This window comes from Anas acuta, chromosome 2 (genome assembly GCF_963932015.1).
Source record: "Anas acuta chromosome 2, bAnaAcu1.1, whole genome shotgun sequence".
NCBI classification, from domain to species: Eukaryota; Metazoa; Chordata; class Aves; order Anseriformes; family Anatidae; genus Anas; species Anas acuta.
The window spans coordinates 47417232-47441642 of NC_088980.1; the positions used below are offsets into that span (position 1 = coordinate 47417232).

Here is a 24411-nt window from a genome sequence, read left to right on the forward strand (position 1 = left end):
AATGTACTCAAATTTCAGAAACTAGAATTTACCTATAACTTAGTATAGCAAAATGGACACTGCATAGCATCGTGATAGTTTTGAGCAAAAGATGAAACAGAAGAATCTCCGTCTGTTTCCTTGTTTAGTAATTAATTGCTTCAGCTGAAGTCCTGTTTCACACAATGGTTTTCTGGTCTGTGTGTGTTATTATAACAGAAATAATACCCAAGGTTTTCAGATAAAGGATGATGGCTAAATTACTGCCATTACCAGATTTCCTGTCTGCCTAATACTGGGTTCAGAGATGTATTTACGTGAATGGAAATGAACTTCAGGGTAGCAATACTGAAAAGGCACACGAACAGCTGACAAAGTAGGAGGTAATCATGTGTTCAAGTGCTTGCACGAGGCCATGTAGCTGGCCTCATGGTAGGTCTATGAACATTGGCTTCTTTTATTTTAGAGATGTGCTTTGTTCATTTCTGTTATGATAATGAATTTGGGGAAATAAAAATTTGGTGTACAGTGATGATTATCTTCAAAAGGGTCTTTGAGCATGTGGAGAATGCAGGAGGAAAAACACAAGGTATGCAGAGCAACTGTGGCAGCTGTGTGAGGGGTCAGTAAGTGAGGGGCCAAGGGTCCTGATGCCATGCAAGCAAGTTCCAAACTAAGCTGTTGAGTCCATGATTTGAGGTGTAACAACTATGTGCCCAGCTTGAGAGCCAAGAGGGCCTCTTCTAGGAGGCTGGAGGAGAGTGGCTGGTGTGCTGTTGCCTGTGGCTGCCACTAGCTACTAATCTGGTACTGGTCCGAATCAGTTATCTGATCAACATTGTATAAAGTTGAATGACCCGTGCTGGAAAGTAAACGCAGGTTTTCCACCCAATGTGTTTGGATGTAAGAGGTCTGAATTATAATAAAAGAATTGCCTCTTTAAAGGATGAAAGCCGGTGCTTGAGGTGTCTGTAAAAAACAAACAAACAAACTGAAGTCTCTTTGAGAACATCTCAGACGGGGTTTAAAGAAGTAATCTGGTCAAAGTAGCTATTATGTCTTAATCCAAAGCCATTAGTAGCTCTCCTCTTCTAGAATGGAGGTTGCTTTTTTAAATCTTGCCACATTTTATCTCTGCACACTTTTTTTCTACTGTTCATTTTTCTGTCCCCGCTGTAAGCCCAAATGCCTCTGTCCCAGAGGGTCTCTTGCTATTTTAACAGTTGCATAGTGTCAGGTCTCTTTTGGTGGGTTAGGCCATTTGCTTGGGATTGCTCAAGAAGCTGAGTGCATAGTGGGAAAATCAGTGAATTTACTCTGTTCTCCCTCTTGCTAATTGTTGTTAGACTAAGGATAGCATAGGATGGAGTAGTTCAGTTGGAAGGGTCATTGATTCAGTGGTCATTGATTCCTGCTGCCTGACCGCTTCAGGGCTAGCCAAAAGTGAAGCTATATTGACGAGGACATTGTCCAAACATCTGAGCACTGGCAGGCATGGGGCATCAACCACCATGCTGGGAAACTTGCTCCAGAGTTTAACCACTCTCATTATAAAGAAATTTTTCCTAATGTCCAGTCTGAACCTGCTCTGGCATAGCTGTGTGCCATTTCCACGTGTCCTTTCATCGATTACCGGGGGGAAGAGATGGGCACCTCCCTCTCCACTTCCCCTCCTCAGGAAGCTGTAAAGAGCAACGCGTTTGCCTCTCAGCCTCGCTTTCTCCAAGCTAGAGAGACCAAGTGTCCTCAGCCTCTCCTCCCAGGACATGCCTTCTAGCCCTCTTACCAGCTTCGTTGCCATCCTCTGGATGCTTTCAAGTACCTTAACATTCACTTTATATCGCGGAGCCCAGAGCTGTACACAGTATTCAAGGCGAGGCCATGCCATCACTAAATACACTGAGGCAATCATCTCTTTTGCCCAGCTGGCTAAGCTGTGCTTAATGCGGTAAAGTAAAATGAATAATGTATTTCCTGCCTTGGTGGTTATGGCTGTCTTGTGATGTCCTTTTTCTGCTGCTTTCTGTTCTGTTCTTTCTTCACCCCCACAAACAAAAGCCTTCACAGAGCTCCAGAAGTGCGTGTGTGATGCTCGCATGCTGGGGTGGCTGTGCCAGCACCAGGGCTAATTTTATTTAGTCTTATGTCCCTGGAAGTGAACTCTGAGGTTGAGGAGGCACTGCCATAAAATACTGAAGGTCAACATTACATTGACAGTGGCTCTGTCAGTGCAATGTAATGATTATTTAATGTAGTGTAGTTCTTGTAGGTGATGGCTGACATACAAAAATGCATTATGCTGCAGGTTGGGTATGGCTGCTGGCTGGTTTTGCCTCCTTCTTTGTATGGCAAAGAAAGGATTTAACTGGGTGCAGTACTTGTCTTGAGGCACAGTTTTGCCAAGTATTAAAAAAGGGAGAGTAGTTAATAAAGAGCGTCCACCAGACTAATAGCTTTTTTAACTTAAAGTGCTCTTAGAAAGGAAGACGTGATCAGCAGCTGCAAATGAACAGTTATTTCAGGATTTTTATTATTGGAAATTCAGCTGTTGTTTTTCTATACTGTCAATGACTATGGGTTTGTATATTTTATTATTCATTAATAAAATAAATGTGTATCTTCCAGTGGCATGTTGTTAATGTAAGCAAACATCACACTTGGTTTGTTCTTTGTCTTATTCTTTCTTGAGAGAGAGTATTTTGTGGCATAGTGTTCTCATAGGCGTAAAAATAAATGTAAACCTTACACTCATTTGTACTGGCAAAGTACAAATGTGAAAAAGTACACTTTGCCCTTGGAGAGCACAGTGATGTCTGTGGGAGGTCGTGTTCCAGGTTGGATTCTCTTCACAGTTGTGCATCTTCCTCAGTAAACCTGTACTGCCTGTGCATCACAGCTTGCCCTTGGCTGCAGGCAGCAGTACCACACCAGGGTACACAGCTGTGGACTTCAGGTGACCTTCTTTCAGCCTGCATTCAGGCAGTTTGAAGCTAAAGATAATGGTACTAAATGAAAGCACGCTGGCATTGATGTGCTTGGGACCCATGCTTGGTATTGTGAAGTTTTTTGTGGAGCAATTCCTGTGCCAACTCTGTTATATTCATCTCCAGAGTTTATGTTTCATACCTGAAGGTCAAAGGTTTGTCTTAACAAAAATGACTTTTTTTTAAAAAAAAGTAATATTTAAATTAAAAATAAAGGTTTTGCAGGTCTTTGTTTTATTGTTCCCGTATTGAACATCCCCACCAAAAAAAATATTTTGCAAATCATGTTTTTCATTTTTTTTCTGTTTATATATATGTATTGAATTTTTATTTATTTATCTATTTATTTTAAAATAAATACATTTCCTCTTATTTCTGCTTCTTCCCAAAGGCTGACAGTTGTACTGGTTCTCAATTCCACCCTGATAAACTTCGAGTTAGGTTGGAAAAACCTGTTTTAATTCCTCCATTCCTGTTCTGTTACAGATTTTGACTTGAACTATTTTTGGCATTGGAGCAAGTTTACAGACTACGTGCAGTGTGTCCTGACTTTCACTGGTGTCACCGGTTACATCACTTACCTCTGGCTTGACTCATCTCTGTTCGTGGAAACACTGGGCTTCCTTGCAGTGTTCACTGAGGCTATGTTAGGTGTTCCCCAGCTCTACCGTAACTACCAGAACAGGTCTACAGAAGGAATGAGGTATGGTGTTTGTCTTAAATAAAACAATAAAGTGTGTGCATGTGTGTGTAGGTAAACTTTTGTATAGTGTGGGTATAATACTTTCTGTGTGGGGCGACATCGTCTTTTTAAATTTTGCTTGAAAATACAGCAGTTGTTGGAGTAGGTCCTCTGTCAGCACACGCTGGTGCTAACCTCACTTAGACCTCTGAGGTTGGACCCATTGTTCAAGTCCAGCTGGGCAGTTCAAAGGTGGAATGTGTTTTATTAAAATAAATGTGTAAAACTACTGCTTTTGCCATTAGCAACATATTGCAGTTCAACTCAAGCTGTGCCATGCTTTTGATTAGGAATGGACTAAAGAGAAAGTATTTTGAGTCTGCAGCTTGTCACTGTCAAGTGTAACTCACATGTTTGCTCGTCACTTTTTTCTCACAAATTTATTCATCACTTTTATGTAATAGTGTATTTAAAAATACTGATATTTTAAAAAGCTCAAACATGAGAAGTTTACAGTCACATAAACAAGTGTGGGACAGAAAATTTTAATCTTGTGCCGACTGTTGGGGCAGTAAACTAGGTTTTTGTTTCATATGGTTTATTGGTTATGTCAGTATTAACACTAAGGTTTCCAAATTGCAAAGGCAACTTGTAAAATCTTTAAGAGAGGAAAGATTCACTGTGGTGCATCACTGCACAGGTCTGTAGAAACAGTTCAGCTGCAAATTCAATTCACTAAGTGCTTTGGTCATTTGTGATTGACTTCTGTTTCCTTGTTTTGAAACACTTTCTCTTTCATTGATTTTAAGCTCTCTAGCCTAATTTTTACTTTGGTCACAACAAATAACCACCCCCCACCTCTCTCAGTTCAAAGTAATTATGTTTTTTGTGTGTTGATATTGTTTCCCTTGCTTGTTTGGCTTGGAAACACTTATGTTAGCTACTTAAGTTCTTTTCCAGCTTGAAATGTTTTTGAGGGAATGTTTAGAAATCTGCTTTGATGCTCAAGGCATTTTTTGGTTGGGAGAACCTTTGGCACAGAGTCAGGATTTTCTTCCAAAATATTTGATTATTTTGCATGCACACAATGCCTTGGTATTGCCTGTACTCATGATACCCAGACAACAATTTACCTGCTAGACCTTGTTCATACGCTGGTTTGATTTTTCCCTGTATGTTTTTTACCTATGAGTTGTAACAACATGCCATATTATAATAGTTGCTGCCAGGTAGTGTTTTGCTTTTCCTTAGTTCCTCTCTGGAGATCTGAGCTTAGTTTTCTAGTCTCCTGTATATGCTATTCCGTAAAAGAAGGAAAAAAATCTTTGTGTTTTCATGTAAAGCATTAAGCAAAGAATTGCAGAATTCTCGTCTAAAACTGCTTCAGAAAAGAATGCTGTGTTTAGTCAAGAGAAAACAGCATAAAAGTTCTCATTCCCTTGCCATCAAACAGAACTGGGTCCAAAGGTAGCCATCCTCCTTATCAGCTGTGCCAATGGGTTTGCTGTGGGTTCTACTCCCAAAGCAGTACTTTGTATGACATTGGGTACTGATGAGTCTGTATACCACTTAGTGTACATGTACTTATGTTTGTGCCAATGCGGATGTTCATATCTTTCTTTTCTCAGGTTATACTGTAGTTTTATATATCTTGCCGGAACCACATATACTTTCTAGCTGTATGCAATACTGAGTTGACTTAATGATAAGCATTACCAGGCTGTTCCTACTGTTAGAAGGACTTCTGCTACTATTTTAACAGTTGTCGAAGAAGCTGTTGGAAATTTTTTTTCTCAACTTGCTTTCCTGTGCCTACTTCTCTGTCTAAAAGCATGTCAGAGAAGATACACCAGTCCTGGAAGGACAGAATTGAGCATGCAGCAGTCCAGCCACGCTACTCACAGGACTGAATTTCCGAACTTGCTGATGCCCATGGGGATTTATTTACCACTCCATGCAGAAATAGTGTGCATGTGGATGTTTACACTGTCAAAAGGAATTGAGCTGGTGAGCCTTTGCCTGTCAGTTGGGCCATAATGGCTGGCTGCCAGATATTCTCGTAGCAGTCCTCAGTGGCAAAGTAAAATAGATGAGCTTCAAATATCTTTGTGGCTTTAAACTCAATGGGGAGGGCAATGAGAATTAAGCTGCTCTGTTTAGTCTATTTATTGTATTTAGTGACCTTCTGGACAATTATGTCTTGGTTAGAGATGATAACTTTTTAAACCACAGCAATTTTGTCACCCGCATTGCATAAGTGGAGCCCATGTCCCTGATTTGCATCACAAAATTTACTGAGGTCAGAGAAGAGGTTCCTTGAACATCCTCATGGCTTGGCTGAGGGAAACAGCAACATGCATCTGTCACTAAATTAGGGTAGAATAGGACACAGCAGCTGATATGTTAAATATATTTCTATTTTAGCAAAAAAATACTTTCCTAAGTGTAAACCAACAAAATAGAGGCAGCGATGCCAACTCTGCTACAGTTGCAATCAGATGCTCCTGGTATTACTCAATGCTTTTGCTTTGGGACAAAAACCATACAGACAAGAATTTCCCTGCTTATTTATTTTTGTGTCCCCTCTCCTGACATACTTGACTTGTAGTTGCTTTCCCCTTCTAATAAGCTGTATTTTAGAGAAAAGGCAGTGTTCAACGTGAGGCACCAGAGAAGGAGGTTCTAGGTCTAGCACTGCTGCACACAAAGGTAGGGACCTCCTGGACAGGACGATAGGACAGAGAATCCCACCCTTATGGGGAAAGCAGCTTTTGCAGAACTCCTGCAGTGGGAGTTGTGTGCTTTTTGGTGGGAAGAATCTCATCTTTGCGGAGGCTCAGGCTCATGCAGGCACTGGTGTTATTATTATGCACCCTTCATAATCTCATTAGACCTGCCTGTACTGAAGGAGGAGTGTGGAGGGTGTTCCTCTTTGTATACTACGAAAAAGCTGTAGGTGTGCTGTCCTACGCAGGGCTGTGTTAACCCTGGTACTGCACAAGGCGTGGGATTGCTTCAGGGCAGTCTTTTTTTTTTTGCATTCCTGTCCGCTGTCCTGCCCTGTTCTGGGACAATAATTGACCACCATTAAAGGTTTTTCACAGAAGCTCATAAAAATCACTTGGCAGTGACCCTCTTTGCCTGTCAACTGCTGCTCAAGCCCCATGGAGCTGTGGTTTCTTTCCAGGCAGTGCTTGGAGTTTCAAAGCTGCTGCATTGTAGAAACTCCCCAGGTTCAGGAAGGGGATCTGGCAGTAGGACTGAGCTGGGCTGTGTATCTTGGAGTCTGCCTGAGAGGTAGATCTTTCTGTACATCCTTTGCCAAGTTTGGCCGACATTGGGTGAAAGGCTCAAAGCTTTGATACTCAGGGACAGCTGGCACAATTGGTTAGCCTGCTTTTCTGTTCCTTTCAATCTGTCTTGAGAAAGCTGACCTGAAAAGGCTGAACGAGGAAAAATTCGGTATGGCATTCAGTCAGATTAGAGTGCGATGTAGGTCGCTGTGATTAGCAAGTTTAAAAAAACACAAGTTGGTATTTTTGGGGGAGACAGAATTTTGTTGTAGGCTGCTTTTATTCAGAACTGCTCTATAGCTTTTTCCTTTATAACACGCGCAGTTCTATATCATTTTGAAGGTAAGCTTTTGGCTTCTGAGGAAGTCTTTTCTTTGGGTTGTCCCAAAGACAAGTTCTCGCTTTATCCAAATTCCTTGAAGGTTAATGAAAGCTGCTAGACTTTTCTGCTTGCACTAGGGTTGGTCAGCTGCCATCATAAACACATGTAGAAGGCTTTATTTAGGACTGGTTAACCAGTATCCGGTCACCTACACTAGTGAGATTTTGTATTTAGGCATTTTGGGCAAGTGCTCTAAAAATGGTACTGCTGAGTTAGGCTGAGGGAGTTTTTGAATAGCAAGTAGGTAAAACAACTCAAGCCAGTTATTATCTTTGGAGTTCTGGTATTTAAAAGAAAACAAAACCCTAAATTAGAGAGAACTGGCAAAAGTTGTGGATGTTTCCACTAAGGCATGAACTACACATTAGCATCTTAACTAATAAATAAATTTAGTTCCATTGAAAAGAGATGTCAGATACCATAAACATCTGTTACAGCAATTTTGTTAATATCTGTGGTTCCTTGGGGCAGTTCAGTAAAGGAGGAAGAGAAATAAGCCGGAAAAGGATTTAAAAAGTGCTGAAAAGAAGGAAAATTAAGAGTAGAGAATGCAGTCAATGGCAGTATTGTGGTTTGTTTGTTTGTTTATTTTTACCCCAGCTCTTGTTTCTCATTGCCAGAACTTGTATGGATGATAGCAAAATCAAAAAGAATAGGAGTAGGAATAAAGGATGCCTGTATCAAAATTTTGAAGTAGACACTGTTGAATATGATGGTTACCTGAGTTGGTAATGCCTTGTGTCTCATCTGGTGCTTTCACCAATGAAAGTACAAAGAGAGTTAATTGTAATTGTATGGTTCACTTGTATAATTCACATGATTTTTTTGGGGGTTTTAGTTCTTTCATCATCTTGCTTTGCTGACTTTTCTTCTTTCACTACTATAGCACCGGTTAGCTGGTGACTATTGTCCTTTATAGTGACCTTTATAAAAACTATTCTTTGGGGATTATCGCTTTTGGTCTTTGTATATACATCCAGGTTTGCAGAAATTTATGGAGCAACCAGTAAAGAGTTTTCATGACAAGATGGACAATATTTTGGAAGGCTTAGCACTTCTCTCTTTACCTCTTCTCTCTTCACCTCTTTATTTGAGTTTCTAAAGAGCACCAGAAACATCAGATTCCCTTTCTGAGTCTGCCTTCTTTAGAGTTAAGTGGGTAAAGCAAGTGTAAGTCCTCAGAAGATTGCTAGCCTCTTCTAAGAGTTACTACATCAGGAAAATAAACGGGCTTGGTCTCTCTGAAGTGCCCTCAGAATGGCATGGAGTCCTCTCTCAGCAGGTAAACAGATAGCATGAAAACCATTTTGTTCCAATCCCTGGAAGTAAAGGGCTTCTCTCCTATTTTCCCACCCCTTCTTTTCAGTTCCAGCAAACCTGTGATCTCTCTGCCCTTGGTCCTGTGTCCTTGCCCTTCCCTCTTCTGTTCTTCAGTGTCTGCAGAATTTCTGTGGACACGTTACCTGCAGGTTGCTGTGCTGAGGCCAGCACCATGTTCATCTCTGTTTTTGCCTGGCATGTCTCCCCAGAGCTGTTCTCTCGAGACTTGCAGTCACTCAGTGTGAGGCTCCAAAGACAGTTCTTTGTGCCCTGTGTACCCAACACATAGGAATTTCAGGAACTGAAGGAAGAGGCGGGTTGAAAAAAAACACAGGAGGGAGTGTGAGACCTTCCTTCCCTCGCCCTTCCAGCACTTCTGACAGTGTATGAGCAGCAGTATCAGCTTCCTTATGCATCATCCAGATTGTAGCGTGGTATGGATTGCTAAAGCTCGTGTACATATTGAACCTCTTTCTCTTTTCCCTTCCCCTGGCACCTAATCCCATCAGCTCAAAAAGCAAATTCAAAGAAAATGACTTCAAACCAAAAGCATTCATCTTTTACAAATAGTTCAAGGCTTCATCACATTAAAGGGAATAAAGCACTGCCTGCATGTCCAAGCAATGCTCTCTTCGGTTAGTGCTTTTGTCTGTGCCCTGAAAATTTGAAATACAAGAGAAAAATTTTTGTACTTCTGTAACAAAAGCATTCCATTAAATCTGGTCACACTGTTTTCTGCTGGCAAGGAAGTTTCATGCAAGTTATTTGCATAATTAAGGCCCGGTCTTGCCAAATCACATAAGGTCAGAGTTGGTCTTATTACAGGAACCTGAGAGAGGAAACTTTTCTAAAAAATGCGTTGTTCCTTTGACACCTAACAAATCTGGGAGCAAAAATGCTTTGATACTTGGAATTCCAGCACCTGGATGATTCTGCTGTTGTTCACAGCAGCCAGTTGTATAAGAAGGATGATTTGTCTGCTTATGTGGCAACAAAATTGCCCCCCTCCATGCAGTAGGACCAAGCTGGATAAGGAAACTGGAAGGGAAGAAGAATGGGATTCTGCTTGGGATGAATGTAAATTGAGATGTGAGCATGCAAATATCCAGAGTGGTGATATTAATTGTGATGAAGATTTGTGAAATGCGAGTGATTTAAGTGGTAAATAGTTGAGTAGCAGAAAAAACGGGTTAGTGGAATTTAGGCTGGGAAGTGACTTTGCAGAATGGTCCAGAAAGATGGGATTTTCTGTTTCCAGTTGACCTGCAATGGTGCATCTGGTCCCTGCTCTTCAGATACTGAGGGAAAAACAAAGAGAAGAAGAGCCAGCAGTGTGTCTGATGTGCTGGATGGTCTGCCCAAAAGCTAAAAGAGGGAAAGAAGTGCTTGTAACATTCATGAGTGGGATGATGAAAGAAATGAAACTTGCTGTCAAAAAAAAGCTGTTTCGGTGGTGCTCAAAGGTAGGGTTATAATTTGTTCCAGGGAGGATGGCTGGAAATGGTATATGTGAACATAAGGGAATGGAATCAAATGACAAGAAAGGCGTCCTGGCATTTTCATGTAAGCTTTCACAGTAGTGGTGGAAGAACTGTCCCTTCAGATACTAAATGCTGTGCTAGAGATTTTCCTAAAGCAGGATTCATACTGGGCAAAGGAGGAGATGGGAAAGAGTTTGGGGATGAAGTTATCCTAGGGGATGTCTATCCCTTTTGGATTGCGTTTGGATTTCATCCCTCTTTAAATTGATTGTGTCCCAACTTACTTACAAGTATAAAATGAAAGAGAGAGAGGTAAAGGGGGACAAATGCTCTAGAACAAATTCATGAGGGAGATCCTAAAGGATGCTGTAATTCAGGTGTGCTCTAGACCATCTCCACTGAACTGACACTGCTGGGCCCTGTGGTGGTAGCAGACAATGCTGCACACTGTGCTGTGAGCAGTGCAAGGTGCGGTTTGTATCCCAGCCCCTTGACCTGAGGATAGCAGCTCCCTGTCTCGACAATTCTTGCAACTTCCAAACCCATCAGGAGCAGAACTCAAAGTCCTTCTGACGCATGTTTGTGCCACTTGTCTGAGCAGCCCTGGGCTTCACAGCCTGGCTGGTGCCCATTTCTCCATTTCCTGCAAGGAGGGCACTGGTGTGAGATGTGGTTCAGGTCTTTTCCTCTGATCCACAGAAGAGATTTATTTTAACACCTGCTGTGCAGACTGAGGGTGTTTGAGGCTGTTCAGATCTGCTGCCCTTCTTCCTGCAGCATCATGTAGCCTAAGACTGTAGAGCATTAGAAATCTATGCTTGCATACATAGAAGGACCAGTATACACATTTAGTTCCCAGAATTTCAAACTCCAGCCTTTGTATAGCTGATCCCAAAGTTGCTTACCCCCCCCCAACTTTTGGCATGCTGAATGATTTGCCTAGCATCAGGAAAGCTCCTTCTTTGTTAAGCCTTTTTGTTTGTTTGTTTTGTTAGGAACAAATGCTGTGTTTACTGATTTTTGTTTGTTTTGTGCAGTGTTAAAAATACCACGCCATTAGGATTTCATGTTTTCCGGTTTTGCATTTCACTGTTGAAGGCAGGCCAGCCTCTGATTGAAGTACAGTGTTCGGGATACTTGTTGTCTTCTCTAAGCAGCTTATTTTGGAGCTGCAGATGGGAGCTGAAAGTTTTCCAGAGTCAGGGTATTGTAACAGAATCTGCTTTCTCTTCCAAACATTCCCATGCAAATGGTTTGGGGGAGCTAATGGCTTAAAAGGTTGCAAGAGAGAGACTTTCTGTCCCCTTTCCCTCACTTCCCAAGAGCAAATGCAGTGTTCAGAACATTAATTGAAAAGCTGTTTTCACGTGGACCTTATTCCCCAAAGGGGATACTTGCTTGTCACCTCTCAAATGACTTTATTCTGCTTTTATATCCCAAGAACTATTGCATTTTTTAACATATATGGAAGCCAGCTGCCAGTATATGAGTAAATGCCTGAAACTGTGGCAATCTAAAAAAATCAGACTTTGAATCCAGCATTGCTTGTGTCTTGGTCTAGCTCTTGGCCATGATTTGGGGAAGTTTTGGTCACCTTCCAATAAAAAGTCTTGAACAAAAGGAATCTAAGCTAATTCTCCTTTTTTTAGGTCCATTTGCCTGAGACAGAAGGAAAAAAACAGCTTGTGAAGTAGATGAAGATTAATAAATCTTATTTGTTTTTCTGTTATTGAACATAACTGTTGGGATTTTTGTGATCATTGACTGCCTGAGCACAGTTGGCACCAAGTTGGTGGCTGTCACAGGATGCAATTACATCAGGGCAACATGTACCTCCTGTTGCTATTTGTGCCGGTATGTCTGCTCAAACCACTACAGAATTTCACAGCAGAAGTCACCGTCTAATGTCTGATTCTCTTTGTGCCTTCCAGAATGCAGCGTATTTTTGGGTTTGTGTGTTAAGCTACAAACATGCAGTCATAACATTGATGTAAGAAAATCTACAGAGCAAACAGGAAGCGAGCACTGCCATGTTTCTGTTTTTGTGTAGGTTGGTGCCAATATCAGCCCATGTTCTGCAAAGTGCTGTTCTGCAGCTCTGCTAATGTGTCACAGTTCGTAAGTTATTGTGATAGGTGGTTGCAAGTAGTCTTAAGACAGAGTGGTTTAGCAGGGAGGGAAGGGAGGAGGCTTCTTGTGTATTTTTTTCTACAAGATCTTCTTCGCAATTTTGCTCTTCCAGATGAAGACAGAAGAAAGGTATAATGACCAAGAAGTGGCTGATGTTGAGCAGAGTATGCTCAACAGACTCCACCAGAAAATCAAAGCTCTGAGATTGTGACAGTCAGGTTTTCAGCAGAAGGAATGAAAAAAAAATTAAAAGCTTTTCTGATTCCAGCAGAATTAATCCTGGATAATGGGGCTGGGGTGGGTGTTGAGCCTAAATATCTGGCTAATCTCACTGTTTTGTAAATTACACAGACTTTAGTACAGTTATTCACAGAGAATAAACACGAGTTTTTTTTTTTTTTTTAATACACTTTACAAACTCTACACATGAATAATTTGGTGAGTAGTCTTTAAAAACCATGATTCATTGGCTGACTGTAGATAATGGTGTACTCATTGACATTATCTCGAGTTGCTGTCACCTCAGAATTAATACATAAAGTACAAGGAACCTGAATGAGGCAAGTTCGTTTCTTGAGAAAAATGAATGCTGTTTTCCAGCATGCCATTTATTTGTTTAGAAAATGATATGGGTGCAGTGTCCTTATGATACGTGCTATCAGTGGCACAGTACAGAAGCACTGTAGGGCATTTTTATATTGCCATATTAAACAATAGAATTTAGCAACGCACCCCTAGTCGTCATCAGAAATGATGATCTAAGGAAGGTGCTTGCTTTTAGGAGGTTTGTTGTCACTGGGCACTGCAGTACTTACTACTTTTACGTTACGTTACATTACAGGTAAGTGCTATTTTTACTTCACATCTGCTTTGGCCTCTGGCAACACCATCTATTTCTGTGCAGTTCCTTCCTCCTGCCCCTCCAGTTGGCACTTCTGTTATTGCAGAACCCAATGCTACCATTTGTTTCTTTCTGCCTCCTCAAATTGCTCTGTGGTTCTGCACTCCTGTAACCTACTCACTCCTTTGTGCCAAGAGCAGAATGGACATTGTGCTCTCCTAATGATTACATCCTTCATATCAACAAAGTGAACATTTCCTGCCTTCCATGCCTCTCTGGTGTGGCTTTAGGCTGTTCCTGGAGGGATACCAGTTTGTTTACTCCTAAATCCTGCTTTGCTGTGTGCAGCTTCCATGTGCTGAGCTGTCCAGTGGTGATGGTGGGGCCTGCCTGCCTCTTGCAGCAAAACTCATCTGTGTTAACAGCATAGCAGCTCCTCTTGCCCTGTGATGCTGTGATCTGGCAGCTGGTGGCACCTGGTGCATGGTGTTTTGGAGATGCAGAGCCAGGCAGAGGGCTTGCTCACCACTGTTGACAGCCTGCACTAGAGCTGCTGCTGCATTACGTGGCTCTGTGTAACAGCTCAGGCTGTTACTGTGATCCTGCACATCTGTCATGTGGCATGTGGAGTCCTGCAGGGAAAGAAAGCTGAGGGACTTGTGGGTTGTCCCCTTTAGAATATTGGTGGCTTTTTAAAAATGAGCTGCAGACATCTTACAGGAAGGGACTGGAGCAAGCGGAGTGGAGGTTACAGCAGAACACTGGAGGAAAGGCTCAAGTGTACTCCCCATTTTTTCCTGTTCCTTCCCCACAACCAAATGAAAAAAAAAAAACAAAAAACATTTATTTGGTCAACAAAACCACGTTTCTGCACAGACACTCTGCTCTTTTCTCCTCTGAGGCAGGTAGGATGGCAGCTGATCTGACTAGAGTTCGTTGCTTTCTTTGTTTTCTACTCCAAAAGTAAGAAAAAATTCACAAATTACTTCCCTTTCCTGAACAAGTGGGCAGTGTTGAGAAGCTGCAGGCAAAAACTGGCTTTTCCACACAGTCTGGAAGTGAAACGGTAGCTGGAAATTAGAGAGCAGTGATGGAATAACCGTGCAGTTGGTCATGCACAATCATGCACACACCTTTGCATTACTGTGAATGGCGTATGCAGCAAGGACAAAGCAACTGCACAGCCTAAGTATGGGGGCGGGACCATGACTATTGCATTCTTCCCAAAGACTTGTACCACAAGTTCGCCTTTTTCTTCCATTTGATGTCATCCCCTGCACTGTTGTAGCCTCTTTTTCCCCTTCTCATGCAACCAACCTCTGGTATCTTACCAGCTTTCCTCCAGGGCTTTTCATTTCCTCTCACTTCTTGTTCATCCCCGTTTCCTTGCCAAGCTGTTTTGGGTTACCCCCCACACCTTCAGGTGCGTGCTGTACATGCTCCTTTCATCCAGACCGAGTCTCTACTTGAGGGAAGCAGAGGGGAGCGAGCAGCCAGCACTCCCTGTCACTGTGCTGCATTAACCCTGGGTTCTGGCAAGCTAGGTGCAGCTGCAATACAAAATGTTTGAGGAACACCTAATATTTTATGTGTTTTTATTTTGTATTTTTACAGTCCTTTGGATTTGCAGGTTTTGTTCAAGCTATTCAACAGAGGAAGGATGTACATTTTTTGATTGTTGTTGTTAGAGTTTTAAACTGTCTGTGATGTTTCTAAAATCATTTTTGAAAAGGACAAATTGAGATGTTCCTGTGTATAGAGCATTTTGCCAGATCTCGGTGAACATCCCCGGCATGTTGCTGCTTTCCTTGAGCATCTGATACGCCAGCTGAAGAGAGGGACTCGAGAACATGCAAAGGCTCATGAAATACCTACCAAGTTGCCCCGTTGGTACTGTGAGCTGCTGAGTTCACAGGTGGTTTTCCAGCAAAACCCTGAGTTTGCTTTAGTAAACTCTGGTGATTTAACACTGATGGCTAGCTCAGTACCACCACAACATGCTCTCACTCCCCCTCCTCAAAAAGACGGGGAGAAAATGATGAAAAGAGCTCATGGATTGAAATAGGGACAGAGAGATTGCTCACCAGTTATCATTATGGGGAAAACAGATTCAGTGTAAGGAAAATGAAGGTAATTTATTGCCTACTGATAACAGGCTAGAGCAGTGAGAACTATAACCAAACTAAAAACACCTTCACTCCATCCACCCTCTTCTACATTCCTGAAGTGACACAAGGGAATGGGGACTGGGGGCTGCGGTCAGCCCCTAACACTTCATCTCTGCCTCTCCTTCACTGTCACTCTCTGCCCCTACTCCCCATGGGGTCCCTCCCATGGGATGCCGTCCTTCCCGAACTGAGACTGCAGGGGCTGCCCACAAGCAGCAGCTCTTCAAGCACTGCTCCCACACGGCTCCATACCATGGGGTCCATTCCCCAGGAGCAAACTGCTCCAGCACGGGTCCCCCACGGGTGGGCGGCAGCTCCTCCCAGCCTCCTGCTCCTGCGTGGGCTCCTCTCCATGGGCTGCAGCTCCGGCCCGGGGCCTGCTCCTGCGGGGGCTCTCCATGGGCTGCAGCCTCCTCCAGGCCACCTCCACCTGCTCCACCGGGGGCTCCTCCACCCATGGGGGGGCTGCAGCGTGGAGATCTGCTCCATGTGGGACCCATGGGCTGCAGGGGGACAGCCTGCTCCACCAGGGGCCTCTCCACAGCCCGCAGGGGAACTGCTGCTGCCTGCCTGGAGCACCTCCTGCCCTCCTGCTGCTTTGACCTTGTGGCTACAGGGCTGCTTCTCTTCACGTCTTCTCACTCCTCTCTCTCCCAGCTGCTGTTGTGTAGTGTTTTTTAGCCTTTCTTAAATGCGCTCTCACTGAGGTAAAGTCAGCATTGCTCGTTGGCTCAGCTCTGGCCAGTGGCAGGTCCCCTTTGGAGCCAGCTGGAGCTACCTCTGATCTAAGATGGGGCAACTTTTGGACTCTTCTCATGGAGGCCACCCCTGCAGCCCCCTCTGCTAACAAAACCTTGCCATGTGAGCCCAATACAAAACTCAGCACAATGCGTGACACAACTAGAAGTCTGTGTCTAGAGTTTAGTTCCTAAGGCACTGCTGAACTGCAGGTATCCGCAAGGTTTCACCCAGTGATTATTCCTTCTTTGGGTGTTGAAACTGTTAAAACTATAAACCTCCTGACAGCGCATTTTTTCCACGTCTTCACTGCACTGTGGGGTCATTTTTAAAACCTGGCTAGCTTTCTCCGTGTGGAATATAGGCCAAACATCCCATGTATGTTAAATTCCTATTCAAATCTTTGGTGGCATGCCTAAATTAACTTTATGTTGGTGATATAACAGTTTGTCTGGCCTGCCAAGGTTAGCACGTACTGCACCTCTAGTGCTGGTCCCCAGCCATGCTTTTCAATGGTGATCAGCTGCCCAGCAATCACTGACAAGCTTAAAAGCAGAAGAGGAGGAATCTTGGCTGCCTGCAAGCAAATTGGCAGTTTTCTTACCCTCACAGTTCGCCATCCAACCTAATTAAAATCCCACACAATCCCCACCACCCCCTACATGTATAAACCTCCTGTAAGTGGGACATAACGCGATCTGTTGAGACTGGGGATGGATGCAAGGCAGGTGGCGCAAGCTATTTGCGCTGAGCACAGATGATGCTGTGGGTTCAGCAGTTGTTTTCCTTCTTCTCTGATCATTTATGTACATTTTTAGAATTACCTTGAGTGGGGAGTGACTGCTCACTCAGCCCCATGTCATTGCTTGCACTTCCACACACTGCCTCTCTTTGGAAGGTCTGTAGCATCGCAGACTCCTTGTTTTATGCTGTCAGTCGGGTGACATGAGTCACAAAAGCTGATGTTTCTGTAGTGCCCTGAGTCAATATAAGCTGATGCTCTTGACCACCATTCCCATCTGGGGACAGAGTGGGCTGCAGCATTTGGCTTGCAAAACAGCGTTGTGTACTTGTGTCCAAAACAAAAATTGTGCTAGCTCCCTGGCTGAATGTTAGGGAAGCGAACATTCTCCTAACCTGCTGTGCGTGCGTGACTGCATTTGATGAATTGAAGTCAGTGCTGGCAAAACATAATTGTTCCTAATTACGACAAATCATGCACAATGCTCATACTGTGAACTACAAAGCTTTGTCTACTGCCGCTTATCCAGCTGCTCTGTAAACTCTGTGGTTAAAGCACATTAACCTCAGAAACAGCCTTCAGGAGCTAGCTGTTCATGTTTTGTTGAAGGCATAGAAAAAAATAGTTTGTGTGAAGTTTGAAGAACTTGCTTCTGTTCCCCAGAGTTCTTGTGATGCATGAGCTGGGTTGCAGGACAGGAGGTGTCTTGGTGAGACAGCAAGATAAAAGCAAAGATGGCTAATTAAAAGGAAGTCTGGGTGGGCATTGGTCTTATTCTGTGTCCTTGATGAAAATCCCTGTTGATATTCAGCCTTCTGGTAAACAGCAGACACGTGATTTCCCCTCTTTCTCTATTGCTGGACAGTCTGTCTTTCTGGGTTTTAGGTTTTTATTTTCTTCAGTAAGAAAAGATTTCTTGCATCTATCGGAAATGTGTTTCTCCCTGATGCTAAAATAACATGATGCTATTCTGTTTCTCCAAGATGCTAAAAAAGTGTGCATGCATGAGGGAGCAGGTATATCTTGTTACTTCACATGGTGTGAGCACAAAATTGTACAGACAAGAAGAAGCTGGGATTAACTGATTTTTTTGCATGCACTGGATTACTTTGTTTCATGGTCAGTGCTGTCAGCGTGTCAGTCGTGTTTACAGAGCACTCCTGAGTCAAATATCCTAGCTGGGCATTTTAAAACGTTGGATGTCTAAAATGTGCCTTCACAGCCATGGCATTTGAAGCTATAGTTGCTGAGGTAAGAGTAACGGAGGTTGTGGGGTGGAGAATTTCCAAGTACAGCACCACACCTCATGGCGAGGCTAAGCTGTGTGTCCTAGCAGAGAGGAACCTCAGCCTACCGTAGAGTATAAACCCTGGCTGATGTAGGTGGATCCTCTGGTACAGCTGATCTAATCACACGCTGAGTTCTTCCTTGCCATAAATACCAATACCCTTCTTCTCTGTCTTTTAGTGTCAAGATGGTGCTGATGTGGACGAGCGGGGACACCTTCAAGACTGTTTACTTTATCTTGAACCAGGCCCCTTTACAGTTCTCCATCTGTGGACTCCTGCAGGTCTTCGTGGACATCGCTATCCTGCTGCAGGTTTACTTGTACAGCTCCTACCCTCAGAAGCCCACCTCCCACACGGCGCACCCTGCCAGCACCAAGGCCCTGTGAGGCGCTGGGCAGGACAGGCTGCAGGTCAGTGGCGCTGTGGGGTCAGCCACGGCACCTCCTCTTCCACTTGTAAATACTCCTGCATTGCTGAGCTGAAAGCAGAAAAGAGAACAAGGATCGAAAGCCTGGCTGCACTTCCAGCTCTGGGGTTTTTATTTTAAATAACTTGCTCTCTCTGTTCTCAGGCTTTGCTGTACAGAACTGGTTCCTGGTGGGGGGAGGGACACTTTATTTTTGCATATGTACCTATGAGCCTTATCAATTCACATAGGTTTGTATATTAATCACAAGGGCTGGATGTTTTGTGTTTTTAATGCTATTTAAAAATGTTACACCACAGAAATGATAGGATATTTTGTCTGAGACTTTTACCTATTTATATAATATGAAGTCTGTATATTGGCAGGAAGGTTGTGGCATACGTTAGCATTCAGTATCTCCATGACGTAGGAAGAAGTATTGGAGAGCAAATGTAGGAGCTTTCTCTTTTTTTGTTGAAGAAGGGTAGGCAGAAAGGGAGAGAAGCCCTGCAAAGAGGCGAACAACCAAAAATGAGCAAGTCATACACAGTATGAAGTGTCAGCATGCCGAAGAGTGAACTGTAACATGTGCCTGCTGCAGAATCAGTGCAGCAGGCAGAAATGTCAGCGTGAGGAATGGTGGCTGAGCACAGGCGCCATGTGTAAAGCAGGCACAGTCGATCAAGCGGTCAGACAAAAGGAGAAGCGAACAGGAGATTGTGTGAGGGGCTCTAACTGCTGAGGGGCTGACTGCTGCAGCCATGCACAGGATAGGACTGGGCTGGAAGATGCCTGTCCCAGGGGCCAGTAGACGTGCATTGCCAGGCAGGTACTTCTAGGCAGCAAATCAGAGCCACACAGGTGGAAGTGAGTCCACTTCCATTGCCCTAGAGGGAGAAGTGAAAAAGTTTGAGACAAAGTCATGTCCTATGGAATAGGACTAGCATCTGACCACTTGATTTGTCGAAGCTGAGAGTCATGTTCACGCTGTTTAATGCCAAACAAGAAGCAGTTTGTATTTGGGGGTGTTTCTTGTGCTGACCCAACAAGGAAGGAGTCCACATTTTTCCTTTTTCTGTTGCTTAAGATCTTCCAAGCTCTTTGGAGAATCAAAAGTCTGTAGTTGGACAGAGGGACTGAGAAAGCTGATAGGGCAGAGAGTATATTTATAAACACAGATGTTGGCTGTACTGGCTGCTTGCCAGCATAGGTCACTGCGCCCTTTCTGAGCACTGCACGTCTAGCAGCTGTGGATGGTGTGAGACCCTCACGGAGCTGTGCCCAAGCCCATGGGCTTCTTCTGCCAGTTGCCATGAGGAAGCCACCACGGTTGGGCTGAGACAACTACAGCAAGATGCAGAGCCCCAGGAGCATTTATGCCTGTGCTGCTTTCTTCTTTGTGAACCTCCCTCCCCGCTGCGGGATGAGCCCTGTGTGACTGCAGGCAAGGCATTGGAGCTAGGATAGATTTCTGAGAATCACTTTTTTTTTTTTTTCTCCAAGATTAGCACAAGAGCTTGTTTTCTTATCAACGGGAGCAAGTCTGAGGTTTAATAACTTCAGTGAGTAAATCAGGTACTTTCCCTACCCTATGTTATTTGGGAATCTCATGACCTGAGTCTGGACTGTCTTCACTGGTGGCAAACTCCCTTCTGTTGGGAAAGAAGCAGCAGGCCACAGCAGCAGTTGCATGACGCCTGGTTGGGAATGTCCCTTGTAGGACAGGGGGCAGTGGGCTGGCCCCGCGGTCTGTGCTGCTTTGCAGACCCGTGACCCTGCTGCTCCCCAGGCAGCCCAGGCTGACGTTGGGGCTCCCGCCGCACGTGCCATTTGGTTTTGGCACTGCTATGTCGGTGGCAGAGCACTGAGCCCCAAACCTGTGAGCAGAGGTTGTCCCTTGAGGCTGGGCCACCCTTCCCTTCTGTGGGACACTGCTGGAGGTGGAGGTAAGGGGCATCCTCACAAAGTCCCTCCTGCCCAGGCAGATGCAGCAGACCAGGAGGGAGGGCGGCTGCTCTTTCCGGGGGGTGGGCACAGATGCTCTGCCTGGGCACTGCCTCCACGCTCCTTGTTCGATACCCTTCTCTTTTAGGCCTGAAGTGACCTTACAATGACAATGTACCCGGCATGGCAGACTATGAATGTTTTGTTCCTCTCTCTTTTTTTTTTTTCTTTTTTTTTTTTCCAGTGTTCTGGTTATGTTAAATGAACATCTGGGCTTTTGTCTTTTTTAATCGAAGACTTATTTAACAACTGGCTTCTCTGGTATGCTGCTTTAATGAGGATTGTATTTCTACTGTATGCAAATGAACACTTTCCTGTGTGTTTTAATGGTCTGATTTTTTTAATACCTTGTAATGATAAGATTTTTGTATATGGTGGTCTTTTCTAATCTATGAAAAGGGGATATAAAAATTAAATGGCTGTTAAGAAATACGCTTCTGTATGTTACAGCTTCACCTGGGAGTGCACACTTTTGGCCACCCCTTTGGCTTTAATCTACAGGTATTATTGATAAAATAACTTGTTTTTTCCAAATGGGACTCTCCCGTGGGCAGTTTCTTGAGCCTGCCACCAGTACCCAAACCAGTGTGCAGTCTCATTCACACTAGAGGTGCAAATATTGGAAGAGAAGCCAGTAAAAACACATCTAAAGTCATCTTCTGTATGTGGCATTTAATAAGGTAGGACTCGGCTGGGAACTGTTGAACATCACCTTGCAAGATACTTTACAGAGAAGATGTTACAGAACTTTGTTCCTTAGTTGTCATGAAGTATCTGTATCAATGATCACCTCGGAGAAATATAAATCAATTACTTTAAATAACTCTTTGAATGTATGGCACATTTCACGAGTTTATTTTCTGTCAGTTGTAATGCTTTTTAAATAAAAGAAACCTGTTATACATAAACTGCAGCATTGCTGTGTTTTGTTCGGATATAAGATACATGTTTTGTAACTGTTACTGTAATTCATCCTGTACAGAGCATCATCCATCGAAATAATTAGCAGTGTTTTTCCTCCTGATGAGTGGGTAAGCACAAGGTGTAGTTTGTCAGGAAGTGGTGATAGAGGATGGCAGGAATTGTGCATATCTGTCCTCAGCTCTTTCATACATTCTGGGGCAAACTTAACTATCTTTTTTTAACCTACCCTCTTGTACGGTTGTGATGTTCATGGTAAAAACAAATTACCAAGAGATTACTATGTAGATTAAAAACAAACAAACAAACAAACAAAAAATACACAAGCAAACAAAACCATGTCAGGCAAACTGCACAAAGAGGTCAAAGGATGCAGCTGAGCGCTCCCCCCCGCCCATACGAACACCTCCTCTAATGGCGGTCTGCCGCTAGCTTAGCTGCAATGGTGTACACCGGGCACAGTGCTCTCCAGGAAGTCTGTACACACCCAGACCGACTGCCCGCTCAAAACTGCAGCAGTTCAGGTCTCTGGGTGCGGGGAGTGCCTGAGCCTGCTGCTACCACCTGCGGGGGGCAGAGAGACTGTGTGCGTGAGGTGTGAGCAGGTGGACGACCTGGTCCGCCTGGTGGCAGAACTCAAGGAGGAGGTCGAGAGGTTGGGGGATATCAGGGAGTGTGAGCGGGAGACAGACTGGTGGAGCAACTCCCTGCAGGGCCTGAAGGACAGGTACCGGGGTGAGACACCCCAAATGGGGGTGGACCCCCTGCCCTGCTGCTGTTGGGCAGAGGGAGGGGACCTGAGAGTTGAGGAGGAATGGAGACAGGTCCCTGCTCGACATCGCAGGCGATGCCCCCACCCACTGGCCCCACCTTCCCAGGTGCCCCTGCACAACAGGTTTGAGGCCCTGGAGCTTGAGAGACTGGTAGCTGAGGAAGAGGTGGAAAGTCTACCCAGGAGGATGCCTAGGGCAAGGAAGTCAACTCCCCGCCTCAGGACTGCCTCCACTAAGAAAGAAAGAAGGGTGATTGCTGTGGGCGACTCCCTTCTCAGGGGAACACAGGGCCCTGTTTGTCGGCCTGACCCTATCCATAGGGAAGTCTGCTGCCTCCCTGGGGCCAAGGTCAGGGACACTGCCAGAAAGCTTCCCAATCTGGTTCGCCCCTCTGACTATTATCCTCTTTTAATAGTCCAGGCTGGCAGTGATGACATTGAAGAGAGAAGCCTGAAGGCTATCAAACAGGACTTTAGGGGACTGGGACGGTTAGTGGATGGAGTGGGAGTGCAGGTGGTGTTTTTGTCCATCCCTACAGTGGCAGGGAGGGGTACGGAGAGGATACGGAAAGCCCACCTGATAAACACGTGGCTCAGAGGCTGGTGCCAACACAGAAATTTTGTTGTTTTTTTTTTTGAGCATGGGGCGCTTTACTCAGCACCCAGCCTGATGCCACAGACGGGTCCCTGTCTCTAAGGGGAAAACGGATCCTGGGCCAGCAGCTGGCAGGGCTCAGTGAGAGGACTTTAAACTAGGTAAGAAGGGGGACGGGGCTGAAAAAAGGCTTGTTAGAGCTGTGCCAGGGGGAACAATGGCAAGGCTGGGAGAGAAGGCAATGGCCCAACTGAAGTGCATCTACACTAATGCACGCAGCATGGGTAACAAACAGGAGGAGCTGGAAGCCATTGTGCGGCAGGCAGGCTACGACTTGGTTGCCATCACGGAAACGTGGTGGGACCACTCTCATGACTGGAGTGCTGCAGTGTCTGGCTATAGGCTCTTCAGAAGGGACAGGCAGCATGGAAGGGGTGGTGGTGTGACTCCCTATATCAGAGAGAGTTTTGATGTCGTGGAACTTGAGGCTGGGAATGACAAGGTTGAGTCCCTGTGGGTTAGGATCAGCGGGAAGGCCAACAAGGGAAGCATCCTGGTGGGGGTCTGTTATGGACCACTGAACCAGGATGAGGAGACTGATGAGGAGTTCTACAGGCAGCTGACAAAAGTTGTGAAATCGTCAGTGCTTGTTCTTGTGGGGGACTTCAACTTCCCAGATATATCCTGGAAGCACAACACAGCCCAGAGAAAGCAGTCTAGGAGGTTTCTGGACAGCATGGAAGATAGCTTCCTGATGCAGCTGGTTAGTGAGCCTACCAGGGGAGGTGCCCCGCTAGACCTTCTCTTCACAAACAGAGAAGGACTGGTGGAAGATGTAGTGGTTGGAATCTGTCTTGGGCAGAGTGACCACGAAATGGTGGAGTTCTCTATTCTTGGAGAAGCCAGGAAGGGGACCAGTAAAACCTCTGTATTGGACTTCCAGAGGGCCTACTTTGAACAATTCAGGACACTGGTTGGCAGAGTCCCTTGGGAGGCGGTTCTGAAGGGCAGAGGAGTCCAGGAAGGCTGGGCACCTTTCAAGAAGGAAATCTTAATGGCGCAGGAGCAGTCTGTCCCCATGTGCCCAGAGACGAGCTGGCAGGGAAGAAGGCCGGCCTGGCTGAACAGAGAATTGTGGCTTGAGCTTAGGAGAAAAAAGAGGGTTTACAATCTTTGGAAAAGAGGGCAGGCCACTCGGGAGGACTATAAGGATGCTGCAAGGCAGTCCAGGGACAAAATTAGAAAGGCCAAAGTTCATCTGGTGCTCAATCTGGCTACTGCCGTCAAAGACGACAAAAAATGTTTTTACAAATACATCAACACAAAACAGAGGACTAAGGCGAATCTCCATCCTTTACTGGGTGCGGGGGGGAACTTAGCTACAAAAGATGAGGAAAAGGCAGAGGTGCTTAATGCCTTCTTTGCCTCAGACTTTAGTGGCAAAACCAGTTGCTCTCTGGATACCCAGTACCCTGAACTGGTGAAAGGGGATGGGGAGCAGAATGTGGCCCTCACTAACCATGAGGAAATGGTTGGCGACCTGCTACGGCACTTGCATGTACGAAAGTCGATGGGGCCAGATGGGATCCACCCGAGGGTACTGAGAGAACTGGTGGAGGAGCTGGCCAAGTCACTATTCATCATTTATCAGCAGTCCTGGCTATCGGAGGAGGTCCCAGTTGAC

At 44.8% G+C, this 24411-nt stretch overlaps 1 protein-coding gene across 2 annotated transcripts in view; it reads left to right on the forward strand.

Annotated features, from left to right (window-relative positions):
* Positions 1–21347, forward strand: part of SLC66A2 (solute carrier family 66 member 2) — a 50546-nt gene extending 29199 nt beyond the window's left edge. For both annotated transcript variants that reach the window (XM_068674687.1, XM_068674688.1), the window contains 2 exons: positions 3450–3666; positions 18208–21347. In XM_068674687.1, coding sequence (XP_068530788.1) covers positions 3450–3666; positions 18208–18415 — 425 coding nt within the window. In that variant the 3' untranslated portion in view covers positions 18416–21347. The remainder of the gene's footprint in view (positions 1–3449; positions 3667–18207) is intronic.
* Positions 21348–24411: the final 3064 nt, after the last annotated feature.